The 15124-nt window shown below is 32.2% G+C and overlaps 2 protein-coding genes across 2 annotated transcripts; both read right to left on the bottom strand.

Moving 5' to 3' along the window:
- Positions 1 to 371: 371 nt before the first annotated feature.
- LOC148203327 (uncharacterized) lies at positions 372 to 3836 on the bottom strand. The gene is made up of 3 exons (XM_088106091.1): positions 3125 to 3836; positions 2096 to 2387; positions 372 to 676 (listed from the first exon to the last, which is right to left on the bottom strand). Exons 1-3 carry the CDS (start codon positions 3761 to 3763, stop codon positions 570 to 572), a joined length of 1038 nt encoding a protein of 345 aa, XP_087962217.1. The 5' UTR covers positions 3764 to 3836; the 3' UTR covers positions 372 to 569.
- Positions 3837 to 7568: 3732 nt separating this feature from the next.
- On the bottom strand, positions 7569 to 11932 carry LOC124844848 (endoplasmic reticulum oxidoreductin-2-like). The gene is made up of 10 exons (XM_047321862.2): positions 11492 to 11932; positions 11191 to 11322; positions 10463 to 10715; positions 9919 to 10029; positions 9477 to 9595; positions 9107 to 9211; positions 8768 to 8970; positions 8152 to 8275; positions 7872 to 8054; positions 7569 to 7791 (listed from the first exon to the last, which is right to left on the bottom strand). Exons 1-9 carry the CDS (start codon positions 11648 to 11650, stop codon positions 7872 to 7874), a joined length of 1389 nt encoding a protein of 462 aa, XP_047177818.2. The 5' UTR covers positions 11651 to 11932; the 3' UTR covers positions 7569 to 7791.
- Between the last annotated feature and the right edge of the window lie 3192 nt (positions 11933 to 15124).

Raw genomic sequence — 15124 nt, 5'->3', positions numbered from 1 at the left:
TTAATTATAAATTATTATATAATAAATAATAAATCTGTTATATTTCATAATAATTATCTTAAAATTATATTTATTTTATTTAATGAAAAGATAAGTGATGATGAGGAGGTATGTCATTAAACTTACCATAACATAGTCTGATCTGATTACTAAACTTAGAGGATCTGTATAAAAAAATTATTCATTTTTATTTCTATACCTTTAGAAGCATAGAGAAAAAAACTAATTTGAATGCACTAATGTTGCAAAGATTTGCTTATCCCATCAAACAATAACAATTATGTTCCGTTAGACTTGAATGAAAGCGCCTTACATGAAAGTGTCGACATGATAGAAAATTGTTGATGACATGAAGGCGCCTTACATGAAAGTGTCGATAATAAATTTTATATTGAATAAAAATTATACATACATGATAGAAAATTGTTGATATGTCATCGTGAAGTACCCATTCACAGCTAAATTAGCATTTGGGTGTAACAAAGGAATGCAGAGTGTAGCAGGATCAAAATTCTGCAACTGATATAAAATCACCTTTTGTCAAGTATGTCCATCTTCAAAGCTATTGATTAACCTTCTTTCGTTTCATCATCTGCCTTTGCATTCTTTCCAGTCTCGAGTCTTTGTCGTTTGACTATCTTTGATTTACTCCCATCCTGGGGCTTTTGCCGTCGGACTGCAGAAAGGGAAATTAAAAAAAATGTATAACATCCAAGTAAAAAACCAACAAAAGCATGAAACTAAATCAGCCACTAGGTAAAATTATTACAGAAACTAAAATCTGATCATCGGATTTGGGATGCAGTGAAATGAACAGAAACTCCAATATTAAACTAATGCTTCATTGTTAAGAATAATGGCATATTATACAAGCTATTTTATATATAAAATCTCTCAAAGAATTCAAAGTTCTGTATCCTCCTTGAAAGATACTCTCAAAAGCTTCGTCCTTTGCCACCTCTACCTAGGTAATTACAAAAATCATTCTTCCTCAAAGGTGATGATGCGCAGCTCTGAGTGAAGGCATTCAAAAGCACTGGTTAAGACTATAAATAAATAATAACAGTAAAGGTCATAGCTTAAGCTCATGAGAACCCCAGCAATCATACAATGTTCATAACTCATATTCGATATACACACAAGCCAGATTCTTTTCCAACTGAGTATTATTTTCCTTTTAAGGTTAAGAACATTATATACTGCATGAATTATTGTGATAAAATGACTTTAATTGTGAAACAGTCCTCTGCTTAAAAAGTCTTGAGGATGACAATATGAGAAAAGATGCTTGGGAGATGATAATCGCTTAGCTGATTCATGTATATATGCTCACACATATATATACAAATATACCTGAGCTCTTACATCAGAGATATAAAGGCTACACCAAGACTCTGGATGACAAATAGAAACAACAAAATACAGCTTTTTTGGTTTTCCAAGAGCTGGTCAGAAGATAAGCTAAACTATTCTAACACTCTCCTTCAAGTTAGAACATACATCTTACATGTACCAAGTTTAGAACATATAATTTGAATTCGAGAGAACCTCGCAAGAATTTGACCAAAATATCTACACACTAATCATTGAAGCTGACAAATTGAGTGCAAATTTCCTTGGCCAACAACTCCTCTTGAACAAAATAACAATAATTTCCAAGTGTAAGATTCTCACAAAATACAGGATAGGAGACAATATGAATGTTGATTGCTTCTCACGAAAAACAAGATTAGTTCTTTGTCACTCAACAAGCTGCACTAGATTCAGTGCTTGCCAAACATAAGGATGGTGGCCGACAACAATGGATTGTGGCGGGTGATGGTTTCCTCACTATATAATGACAGACAAAGTAGGATCAACCTCCTCTTATACCAAATTGAGAGCAATCTTTCATGTGATTCAAGTATATGTGTGTGTGTGTGTACGAGTTCTTCCATTACAGATCCAATGGGAAGATACAAAAAGACCACACTAGGACTCTAGGTAAGAGATAGGTACACCAAAAAACAGCATTTTAGCTTTCCTAGAGATGGTCAAAGGATAAGTTAACCTATTCTAACAAAAAGCAAGTGAGGATTTAATATTTAAAACTTACATCTCAGACTTGTTCCAGCAAGGCATGTCAATCTTGACCGTGTGTTATATTCAGCTAGTGGTTTCTCTCTAGCCACCATTCGAACATCCCAGACACGTATACTGCCATCAGATGATCCAGATGCCACTAGGTAAGGATCATCATCCCCCGTAGAACCATCAGTATCCGTGAGCACAACAATACCTTTGACACGGGAAGTATGTGCATCTTCCAAGCAATATGCAACTTTTCCAGTCTTGATATCCCATGCTGTTATACTTTTGTCCTCACCACCCGTGTAAAGAAGTCCATTCTGCAAAAGGAATAAAAAAATTTAAAATATTTAAAAAATAATCAGAGCTAATTAATTGATAACACCACACAAATTACAGAGTCCCCTAACTCTGATCATCCATGCCAAAGATAGTTCACTCCACCAGTCAAACCGGCTATGGAAAAGGTTACATACCACTGGAATAAAACATAGTCATATACCATACATACCACGACCAGTCCCAATACCAATATCTAAAACCTCAAACAAATATTTTCATAATAGAAGATTTATATTACATTCACATGTATTACGCAACACTATTCTTCCCTCTCTTGATTGGCAGTAAGAGAGAAAATTATATGGGAATTACATACACATCGCACATCATTTAAAATCCAGAACTTCCTGCATACCAGTGGTGTCTGTCTATATTATAAATATGTAGACCATTAATTCATCAATAAAACATACAACAGAGCATTTGATTATAGATTACTATGAAGCCAGCACTCCTCCAAAAGGCAAGAATTAACATCAATCAGCAATGCCAGTACCAATATTTTCCTTTCTCCTTTTCCATCAAAATTAATGATTATGAATTCCTTATCCGAGAGAACATTTCTTCTTCTTCTTACAAGATAAAGAAAATGCATCATTAACATACAAGACAAATCAGCAGCACCAAAAGAAGAAACAGAGAAAATTAAAAATAACCAACTTGATATTCGATGGTAATTCGAGAAAACAGAGAAAGAATCTGAAGCAGCACAAACCCTAGCAGGAGCAGCGCAGAGAACAGGCTTGGAGCATTCCAATTCGAACAATATGCGTGCATCCTCAGTCTGGTGGACAGAAACCTTCTCCTTCGTGGCCATGAAAAAGTGGTCGCCGGACGCATTGAACTTGACCAGAGTAGCTTCCTTGTCGAGGCGCAAGCAGCAGTTGCGGCGGCCGCGGACGAGGTTGACGACGGCGAGGCAGTTGTCACGGGCAACGGTGAGGGCGCGCTCACCGGACGGGTGCAGGGCGAGGTCGTTGATAGCAGCGTTTCGGTGGACAGAGAGCGTGGTAAGATGCACGAAGCCGTCCGCGTCAAAAATGGCGAGGGAGCCAGCGGCGTCGGCGGAGATGAGGTTGCGGGGGAAGGGGAGATTGGGAGGGCCGTAGAAGGAGAGGGCGGTGACGGAGGCAGAGTGTTGGTGGAGGGAACCGAGGGAGGAGGCGGCGGAGAGGTCGTAGAGGTGGATGGTGTCGTCGTCGCCGCCGGAAGCGACGACGGAGCCTGAGACGGCGACGGTTTTGATGGAGGAGAGGTGGGAAGGGTAGGAGAAAAGAGGGGTTAGGGATTGAGATTGGGGCTTTAGGGTGAGACCCCAGATGAATTTCTCGTACGAACCTGCAACCAAACTCATTTTTTTCACTCCTCGCTCTTCTTCCTAAAACCCTAGGGTTTTTTAACCACTATCTCCTCTCGTTGCAACCTTGGACTTTTGAGGTATATGTGCTACTCTTGTTTCTTCAAATATTTCATAAAAAAATTAATAGGGTTCAAACATTTTAAAAAGAAAAATCTAATTTATAAACAATTATTAGTGTTTTTATTTATTAACATATGGTTATTGTTCTTAGTTTCAATAACTTCAAAATTATAATCTTTATTTTCAAGTACTATGAATACTTCTGCAGTTATAAAAAAAAATGTCACGGCATAATTTTAGCAAAAAAAGTTATCAAATGTTATAATTATTGATTACTTCCACAGGGACGGATTCAGTGACTTTGGTATTATAGTCATGTGTAACCATTTAAATTTTACTTGAGTATTTATTTATTAAAAAAAATTATGATGATATAAATATTTTAATATCAAAATAATAAGTATATTCTTCTGTCAAATAACAGTGAAAATCATATTTGCATACGTATAATATAAATTAAAGATGTTTAATAATTTAGAATATGAACAAATTTGACGATGGTGTATATAGTTATCTTTTATCTTATATCCGATTTAAACACTAAATTATTTTCATAACTATGTATAAAGAATCTAAATATTCTTTATATTCAGACAATTTATTTTTTATTCGTATTTACTGTAATAAATTATTCTAAACACTTTTATAATTATTTATTCTCATTTATATGTGTTATGTTTTCTTTTTGAAACAATAATGTTTTATTTAGTCTTCAAATAATTTTTACATATTTTTTTCTTTAATTTTTAGTTTTGAAATCATTTGGCAGTAAGTATGAACTTGAAAATTTAATTTTATACATATGACCCCATTAGTTAAATTAAACTACATTAAAATTCAATAATTTGCTAAAATTATTGCACCACGAATAAAATACGTTGTCCTATATTTTACCGTTTAATTTTAATTTTCAAGGTATTAACCAAAGAACTAATAACTTGAAAAATAATATTATATATTGTATTTAATAAAATAGCTAATACTATTTTAAATTTTAAAGGCATATCTTTAATAAAAATCATAATTTTGTTTTCTGTTTTATTTCCCTAATCTTGAGTCCCTTAATTTTTATATTTTATTAAACAATAAATTTCAGAAGCCATGTTGATTTAAAAACACTAAAACTCGATTTTTTTAACATTAAATGGTTTTAATATAAATAGTTTTTTTATAAATGAGATTCATTATTTTAAAACACAACATCTCTTTACAAATCACTTTTTTATAGCTCTCTCACTTCTCACTAGGAGTTTCCATGCTTTATTATTGAAGAACCAAGATTGTAAGATTAATCTTGGTCGTGAGTTCTTTAATTTGGACCAATCAGTTTCTTTGAGCAAGTAAGTTAAGTTTCAACCATTTTTCTTTGGTCATTTTTTGTATTTTTTACATATGGGTCCTACTTAGCTTACATGTGTCTTTTGAGTCTTCAGTTTGAGTCTTTGATGATTAATGGTTATAACGATGTACCTTGATCGTGTTTCCGTTATTCATAAGAGTAGATAGAACTTCCTGAGCATTTGGAGTTGTTTTAGGACCCTATAGTTGTTTGATTATTTTTTAGGTAATGAAAGCTAGTTACATTGATTTTAGCTTATAAGCAAGTTTTGATTTATGTTTGTATGTTTGTATGGCAGTTGGATTGTATAATTGAGTTGTTTGATGAGATATAACCTTGATTTAAGTTGGGAAGCTTGAATTGTCTTAGATATAATGTGATTGAAACTCTGTTATGATTGAATGATTGAGCTTGTATATGGAGTGAATTGTATTGTTGAAATGCATATGATCTACGAATTAGTGGGTTTGAACATATGTGGTTGGTGTTAGACTAGTTTTGTAGGATTGGAATGACATAAATCTGTAGAATTCGGTTCTACATAATTGTGCAGACTCACTCAACAAGCCTATATTCATTGGACATAGTCAAAGTCAGAGAGTTCACTAACTTAAAGGTCTTTGGGCAAGAATATACTCGTTGAACGACTTTTTAGAGAATTTAAGTTTATAAGTTCTAATGGTTTTCTCGTTGAGCAAGCATATTTGGTCGTTGAATGAGTGTGCTTTCATGCACTACTAGTTGAGCGAACAAATCTAGTGACTGAGTGAATGGGCTTTCCTTGAGTGAGCAGATCTGGTGGTTGAACGAAAATACTATAATTTTAACTGAGTTTTCATGTACCTCTTATGATGTTTTAATGAGTGTGATTATATGAATGTTAAAAGCAATGTTTGGTTTATAATATGATTATGAGTATGTATGTCGTTTGTTCATGTATAATATAATGACTAGTCTTTTATGTGTAATTGAGAAAGATTGGAACCAATCCAAGAAGGAATTGATGGTGATGTTGTTAGTGTCTACTTTGACATGTAGGATTCTGAAAGTAGGTATCATGATATACTACCAACCATTCAACTCATATGGAGATGAATAAGGTGGAGGAGAGAATGGGACGAGGTCTTCACCCTAAACTTTTGGTCTCAAGTGTGAAAGATTAACTTCACAAGTAATAGGGTGATAACCCCTGCATTTATGACTTTGGGGGATATATATACCACTATGGGTGTATACTTATATTGAATACGTATGTCAAAGCATCCGAATAATTGAGTCTAAAGTAAACTCATTATATAATTATGAGTTATATAATGTTATAAATGTTGAACTAATATGTGATGTGTTAAATTGTTTGTAAAATTTTCTTTTGAACATTAGTCTTTTTGATGTCTTTGGTGTTTATTTATTTATTTTGTAATCACCTTATTGGTATGAACCAATAATGGATAAATGTTGAAACATCTTTAATGAATAACAATGATGATGTAGAAGGACTTCTTAGTTATCTAGTAGTTATCTTTAACTCTTTTAAATATATTTATTATAATAATTATTTTTTCTAAATAACTATATTAATATTATATTTATAAGTGAAGACAAATATATTTTATTTTGTTAATTTTATAATGTCTTATTTTATCAAATATATTTTATTTTATTAATTTTATAATTTCTTATTTTATGAGTGATAAAAAACTAAAATTATAATATTTCACAAAACATGATTTTTTTTATTACATAATGTACAAAAATCTTACATTTTACTTTAAAAAATATTGTAGTTAGAAGAATCAGATCGAAGGTTTAATTATTCAACTTCCGAACAAATATAGACTAAGGTTATCAAAGATGATTCGGCTTTTTTAATTAATGGGTCAAGGGTAAACGCACAGTCTCATGTTGGGTTAATAAACTATTTTTTTTTCTCTTTTAGAAGATAATTTTAAATATAAGAATTAAAAAAAAATAAAATACATATTTCAAAACTTATTTCAACATTAATAAAACTAATTTTAAATTTTAAATATGATAATTTGATATATAAATTAACACATCATAATAAAACAGCATCACCTTTAATTTTTCAAAATATAGTTATTAAAAGTCAAACACATAAACTTACAAGTCATTCCGGGCTTAAAGACAGCTGGATAGGCCTATCCATCTTTGAAAAACTGTTTTTTCGATTTTAAAAATTGCAATTTTTTACCAATACTTATTTATGATTCACTCAGTTGATAACCAACCTATCATGTCGAAGGAAACAAACATCATGTTCACTGTTTTTGTCAATACTCTTTCTCCACAACTCCAAAAAGTGTGGAGGTGTGTGTTTGTTTCTTTGTTTCCTTTCCTCAAGACACAAGGAGAAATGTTGCACAGATATTGCAAGAAATATTGAACTACAAAATCAGTGGGGAAGGGGATTAAACCCCAAATTCCCAAGTAATATATTTTCTATTACTTTCACTTAATATTTTCCCCCTATACTCAATCAATTTATTTTCCATTTTGAGACACTCTAAGTACATTAGTTTCCCAACTATGACAGTGGTTTTCTATGTATAACCTATGAAGTAATTTGAATCACAGAAAACAGAACTGTCACCACTCACCCAGCCTGCAGATGCAAAAACATCTAATACTCAGTTTGGTACATCATAGACTGATACAACAAATACTGAGAAGAGAGCATCTTACCTAAGTTTTAGATACAAAGGACCAAATTTTTTTCCATGCGTTAATCAGTGTTTTATGAGCAGAAACATGTCCTTCCATCACACTATCAGCTGCAGGTCCCACTTCACGGACAAATTTGACAGATTCTGAAAGCCGATTCAGAAGGTTCATCAATGCAATTACCTCATTCCTTTGCAGCTGCAGCTGAAAGATCGTCAAGTGCAATTTATAAGGTGTTGGTCAATTAAAAATAGTGTGAAGGGAGGAAGAAAAAATAAATTCTGAGGTAAAATGTACTTACTGTTTGACTTGAGTTTTCTTGACCATCAACAGAGAAGAGAATCTTTAATGCAGTTCCAAGACCAAGAACCTGAAGCTTACCCCATAATCGACACTTCTCACATCCTATACAATCCATCAATGCACTGTTTCCACAAAAAATATATTATTCAATTGCCAGTGAGATAAATAAATAAAAAAAGAGCGTAAAATGAATCAGTAGTAGAATAATAAAACGGAGAACAAGTGAAAGGATTGGTCACTTAGTTGTCTTATACAATAAAAAGTTATGTTCAGATGCGATCAGCACTCAAAAAGTCCAGATAAACCCACTTCACATCCATCAGTATGTGGAAACTCAAAAGACTAAAATTCCAAAGCATGAAGATGAAAAAGGAAAATCATACTTATCAATTACAGGATTTTTTGGGAAAAATCCAACCTACACACTTTGATTCCTTCCACAAATATTATTTTGTGAGCATTACTATGAATCATTACTAATCAATTGTCTTTTCTACATATTTGTTAGTAGTATGAAGCCTTCCTACAACAGACTAAGTCACAACAAGCATAGAAATTATAAATGGATAATATTTAGCTAGCCCAGAACCAAGTCCACTAGTTTTCAGTAATACCTGATGTTTCTAAATTGTTGTTGAATTTGCAGTTTTAGCTCAGGTCCACTTTGGCCTCTCCACAAATTAGCTTCATCAAATGGAATCGGACAAGCAGCTTGAAGCTTGGGGTTATGAAGTAGCTGTTTTATCAAGGACTGTGTCTTAAGGTCCTCATAATGGTTACCTGTATCATACTCTGCCTGTTCCAGATAATCTGCAGCCTAAAGAAGAATAAAGAGCAACGTAGATTGCATCAAGAATATAATTAACTAGTATTTTTAAAAGAATAAAATAGCAAGATTAATCCATATATAGATGCACAGTTTGTGACGTTAAACCATCACATTTTATACTCACCTTGGTCACTGCTCGCAGCACAAAGAGAAAAGTGAAATACAAATTGCTGACACGATCAGGGTATTTTAGGACTCGATCATACACCAAAGTAAGATTTTGGCCCCACTGGAATAATAAAAAAGAAAGAAGTTAGATATTGAGATATATTTTTCTTATGTTCAGTGAAATATATTGGAATAACATGGGTATGCCACAAAAATAAAAATGCAGGAAGCTTTAAAATGAGCTACATCCAAATTACTTTACAGTATAGAACGGCCCATAACTTTGAGGCTCAAATATGCAACAGCTATATTAATTCCTCCACCAATGCAAATTTCTTTCCAAACAGAAAACTAGCTATTGCTAGAAAGAGGAACGTGAGATTTACCAAATTTGAAGTTTCATCAAGTAGATACTCAGCAGCTATATGTACTGATATGGAGGAGTGAAGACCGGATATCAATTTATACAAAATCTTTTCCTCTTGGCATAACTCTTGAGACGGATCTGCAGAAGACATTTTGTTTTTTCAAAATAATGAACCATAGAAACCAGAGAAAAGAAACTCCCCTGTTATTAACATTTCAAAGATATCTTTCACTAAAACAAATGATAAGAACACAACCAATATCCATCCTACGGAAAGCAAGACAACGTATAATTAATGCATACAGATAGAAAAATTACTGGATTTACATTCAAAATTACTGGACTGTCAATTTTTGACAATATGAAAGGTACCATCAAACAACCTAAAATCCAAGGCCTTTTCAAAATATTATAATTTGGTCGAATTATTTAAGTGAATAAGCTTTTCAGAGAAAACTCACATTTGGGGCAGTTCTCAGAGTAGACAGCATCCCATATCCTTCTTGCAGAAGCACCAGAGTAACCAGTATACCTTTCAGGATTCAGTTGAAGATTCACGTATGTCATCTCGTCTGCAAATGCAAACATGGCTTTCAATTGACACACTTATTTTTCATAGAAAAATGTTGAAAACATCATAAAAAGATTTAATAATTTGAATAACGTGTTGCCACCTGTTAAAAAAAAGTTAAAAGGCACTTTTTCTAGAAGTGAATGCTAACTACACTGTTTGCTTTCTGATACTGAAAACCAAGGGCTGATCAAGTTGAAATTTAATCATAGAAAGAAATATCTTGCAGATCAAGATATCAAACAAAACGATTCACAAAGATATACTCATTAGAGGAGTATAAATCTGATGTCACTCAATATACTTAAGAATCCTAAATTTTATACTTCACTGCTAATATCTGCTATTTCACTTTCACACAATTAATTTGGATAAACAACAACTGATAGCACAAATAATTTAGATATCAATTAGAATATAGAGTAATAACGCACCGTTGTCAGTCTCATCATCATTTGTCCATGGATTGTCTATTTCTGTCCATCCTCTGAAAACTTTACTGTCTAAAGTACGGTCAACAGCTGCCTGAGGTTTACCTTCTTGACAAACAAGATCATTCATTGAGAAGGCATGTGGCTTCTTGAATGATTCAGGGAATTCACTTTCTGGACATTCACATACACTACAGTCCCGCAACCGGCACATGCCGTCATCGGGCCAGAAAGGACAGTCACACCATAATTTCACCTATAAAAATTTCACCCACTAAATTCAGTTGACAATGCAAATGAGCATGCATAGACTTGATTGATTCTAAAGCATTGATTCATTCCAACAACATAAGTGATTTTCCCTAATTTCTCATACTGTTGATCAATTCCAAATTCAAATATTTCATGGATCAAGAGAACCTAAAAAAATCACCAATAGAACACAATTTTGGAACCAACATAAGTTCTTTTAGATAGGCCTCTCAATCCTAAATTGCGCTTCTGGTGTGAACAGGATGCCAGAAATCTTTACAAGTAATAGAAGGGATAGAGTAGAAACCAATATAAAATTGGAACACAAAAACACACATACAAGAAGGGCCTAATAAAAACCTAATAGTTTATCAGGCTCTAATCAAACTTAAGGTAACCATAAGTATCAACAGAAAACAAGATGATCTTAGTCAACAGGAAAAATGTAGGCATAAAATAAGATGCACCAAGAAGAAAACCTTAAAATATCGAAAGAAAGGGGTCTTCACGAGTTCTTGGAGGGAAGGGTTCAACACTTCCTCATTGAGATGGTCCACAGTTTCGTAATCACAACAACAGTCCTCTACCATGCCACTGAACTTCGGTGCACCCTGCAACCAACAAAGAGAGAATTGCACAAACAATATAAAGGGGGGGAAAACATAAACACAAATCATAAAAAGACACACTCTTTGTCCAAGATTCAGAATCCCACAACCCTAAAATAAAAAAAGAAACTTAAAATGTGGGTTTTCATCAAGAAGAGTTCATAGAAATTACCCGGGCACACTGACAAGCTCTATCAATGGCTCCAGACAGAGAAATTCTGGTAGAAGTTTTAGACGACACAGCCATAGCAACAAACACAGCCACGAGAGCCATCAGAACCCAAAGCCATGGCACTCCCCAACCCTTCTTCTTAGGCTTCGTTTCCACCATCACAGTTTCCAATGCCGGTGCTTCCGAAACAAAGCACCGAGATTTTTGGCGTTCTTCGACGGATCCCAGTGTCGTGAATTTGGAAGGGGAAATGGAAGCGTTCTGCAAGGTACCAAGTTGAGGGCAGTTTTTGCTGTTTGCAGCAGTCAAGGTCGTCGGAGTGAAATAAATGGGCGGTTGTTGGTTTCGATTTTTGGTTTGTGCAAAACAGTGTTCGTAAGAAAATTCCAGTGTCAAATTCGGACACCGTGGTGGCTGCGTGTGGTTACGTGTTTCAACCAATAGGAGTCCATTTCATTATTTTTTTCCCTAAGTGTTAAGAAATGAAAATAATATTTAGATATTGCGGTTTCACAACTAATTCTTATTTTTCTTTAATGGATGGAAAATTTCTTTCACCTCATAAACAGTAAATCTAATTAGTTTATGGTATTTTTTTAAAACTACTCCTCAAATGTTAGCTTTTAATTTTTTATATTTATTCACTTTTTACTTGCATAATTATAAAATTTAAATAAGATGGTAGATTTTATTATAATTTAACACACACAAGTCTACACAATGAAAGTATAACATTTACTTAATTATGTTATTTTTATTTAAAATGAATTAAAATATTTTCATGTATTATAAAAGAGTAATAACCGAATAATGTATATATAATAACTTAAACTGCGTAATATAATTAATGAGTTGACTCGTAAGTAAAAATTACGATACTTTAAAATTAATTGAAAAACATTAAATTATAAATACATTAAAATATATTTTTATTTATTCCGGTGTGATAAAAGTGATAGTTGAAGGTCAGTTGACAATCATGTTTTCACACATTAAAATAATATATTTTTATCAGTTAAACTAAATATAATTATTTTTTAAAAAGTCTATTTTTACTATGTTACCTCTGTGATTTACGTTTACATATAATTTTACTCAACACATATAATTCAACTCTATAAATTACTTTTACATATAATTTTAGTAAACACCTTTAATTCAAAAAGTTTGTTTAACAATTTTCAAGTTCTACCTTCGCTTTTTTTTTCCCTAAGAGCTAACTTTTTTGTTGCAAATAAAAAAGGAAGTGTTTTAAGAAGAAGCTAAAGTTACAACTTTTAAATAGTGACTTTTATCAAGTTACAACTTTTAGGTCTTGTTTTCTTGAGTGGATTTCAAGATAAATTTTTTTGTCATTTATTTGAGTGAATTTGGAGATAAATGAGAGTAGATTTGGAAGTAAAGTTTGTGAGAATTAGTATATAATTTATATTGACGTGACAAATTAAAAAAATTTATTTCCAAATTCACTCTCGTTTGCCTTTAAATTGACTCAAATAAACGACAAAAAAATTTATCTTCAAATCTTCTCAAATCCACTCAAGAAAACAAGACCTTAAATAGTCTTCAATATAGTTTTGACTTTTCTCATCTGTCATATATTTTAAAAGTATATAACTTAGATTTCGAGGTTACGAGAAAATTATTTTTTTAGTTAAAATCCTTTTTATAAAATAAAGTAACAAGAAATTTAAAGTCGTAAAGATTTTTCAAAGTTTAAAATTAATCAAGTTTTATTTAAAAGGATTTATTCTTTACATGATCACTTAACAATGTAATATATATATATATATATATATATATATATATATATATATATTCTATCGGTAATCAATTGCACTTGAGTTTTGTCTTTTTTTGGAAGAAATGTTACTAGTAATAGTATAGTCAATTATAACATGGATTAGATTAGTGGATTACAACATGCAAAGTATGTTATGAGTTTATATAAAATTATTAGTTTGTTATGTCTGGAGAGATTTTTATTTACAAACGTCTTTTGTAATTTGTATCTAGATTTTTTTATTTTTATGTTAAAATTGTAGCAAAAGTTGGTAGTCAACTTATTATGTTTACAAGTATCTTTTGAATTGATCAACCTTTTCTCGTAATGATTATACTAATTTTAACATATGACAAAATATATTTTAGATGTGATTAATATTTTTTTATGGTAGATAGAGTATGATAAATAAATTTGCATTGTGTAAACAATATTTGTTTTCAAAGTGTTGTTTGAAAATTTTTAAGACAAAACACTCAGGTTTAACAAATATGAAACTTGTTTTCTATTGATGACTTAGTTGTCTTTTTTATTAACACACTTAAAACAAGATATTAATTCATCTTATAATCAAAATGATTGTTCTAATGTGAAAATTAGATTCATTAATCAAACTGATGAGATAAGATTGATTAGCGATTAGATCATCTAGGTTTAACAATCTTGCTAGCCATGTCCATAATTGATTTTCTAGAACTTATTTTAAGAATATGTAATTGATTATAAATATACTATAATTGATTAGTTTGCAAGCCTAGCGCTATGAAACTCTATAATGTAATTGACTAATTGGTAAGGTTGATTGATGGATGACTTTTTGTGTTACACAAGTCTTATCAAATAAAACTAAGTTTCCTTTTAATTGATGTAGTATATAGGTTAACCTAGGTCAGTCCAAAGAACTATGTCAAGTGAGTTCATTAATTGAATCCATAAGAACATGTTTTGGGGGTTTTAGTGAAAACAAAAATAGTAACAAATTAAACAACATTGTTGAACTTGAAACATGAAAATAATAACACTATAGAGAAGTTCAAGACAAGTTTTCTCCAGTAGTTCACACTTAGAAAAAGTACAACAAAAACTCTCCTCTCAAACTATTACATTTCCTTTAATACATAAAAAACTTATGTGCCTCTTGGTTGTTGCCACCAACCCCAAAATCAGAATTTTCCACAATGAAAATTTGACAAGCTGCCAAAAGTTGTTTTGTCTACTGCCATGGCAGTGCACAACCCTAGCTTAACTCCATTTGGACCATTCCATATGCAAATTTGTCACCTCAACAAAATAGAAGTCTGACAGCAAGCAAGTTAGTAACTCAATAGCATAAAAGCATGACAACATGGTCTTGGTAGCTTAGAAGCACGATAGCTTAGTAGGTCGACATTGTAGCAGCTCGAGAACTTAGTAGGTCAGTAGCTAAAAACCTCGACAGTCCAAATAGGTCCGTACCCAACAAGTCGACATCCCTGACACTTAACAGATTGAGCTATAAAACCTAAAGCTTCCTAAGATACACAATCTAAGCTAAGATTTAAAATAAAGGAAACAAAGATGCTAAATGAGTGTAATAAGCTTCAATATGAGGGTATAGAAAATAGATTTATCAAATACGCCTACACTTAGACTTTTGCGCTCTTGGATAAGACCAAATCTAAACAACCTATGACACTAAACTCATGCAAGCACAAACCCAACCATTAAGAACTGCAGATCAAATATAGGAAAATTTGGCAACGACCATGAAGACAACAAAGACAAACATGAACTAAACAAGACGAGACTAAGCCAAGAAAAGTTCAAACATTGTGAGCATATTATTTCAAAATTATGAGTAGAGAAAAACT

Source organism: Vigna umbellata, chromosome 2, assembly GCF_029865625.1.
Source record: "Vigna umbellata cultivar VRB3 chromosome 2, Vumbellata_1.0, whole genome shotgun sequence".
Lineage (NCBI taxonomy): Eukaryota > Viridiplantae > Streptophyta > Magnoliopsida > Fabales > Fabaceae > Vigna > Vigna umbellata.
This window is presented reverse-complemented; position numbering and strand designations above follow the sequence as displayed.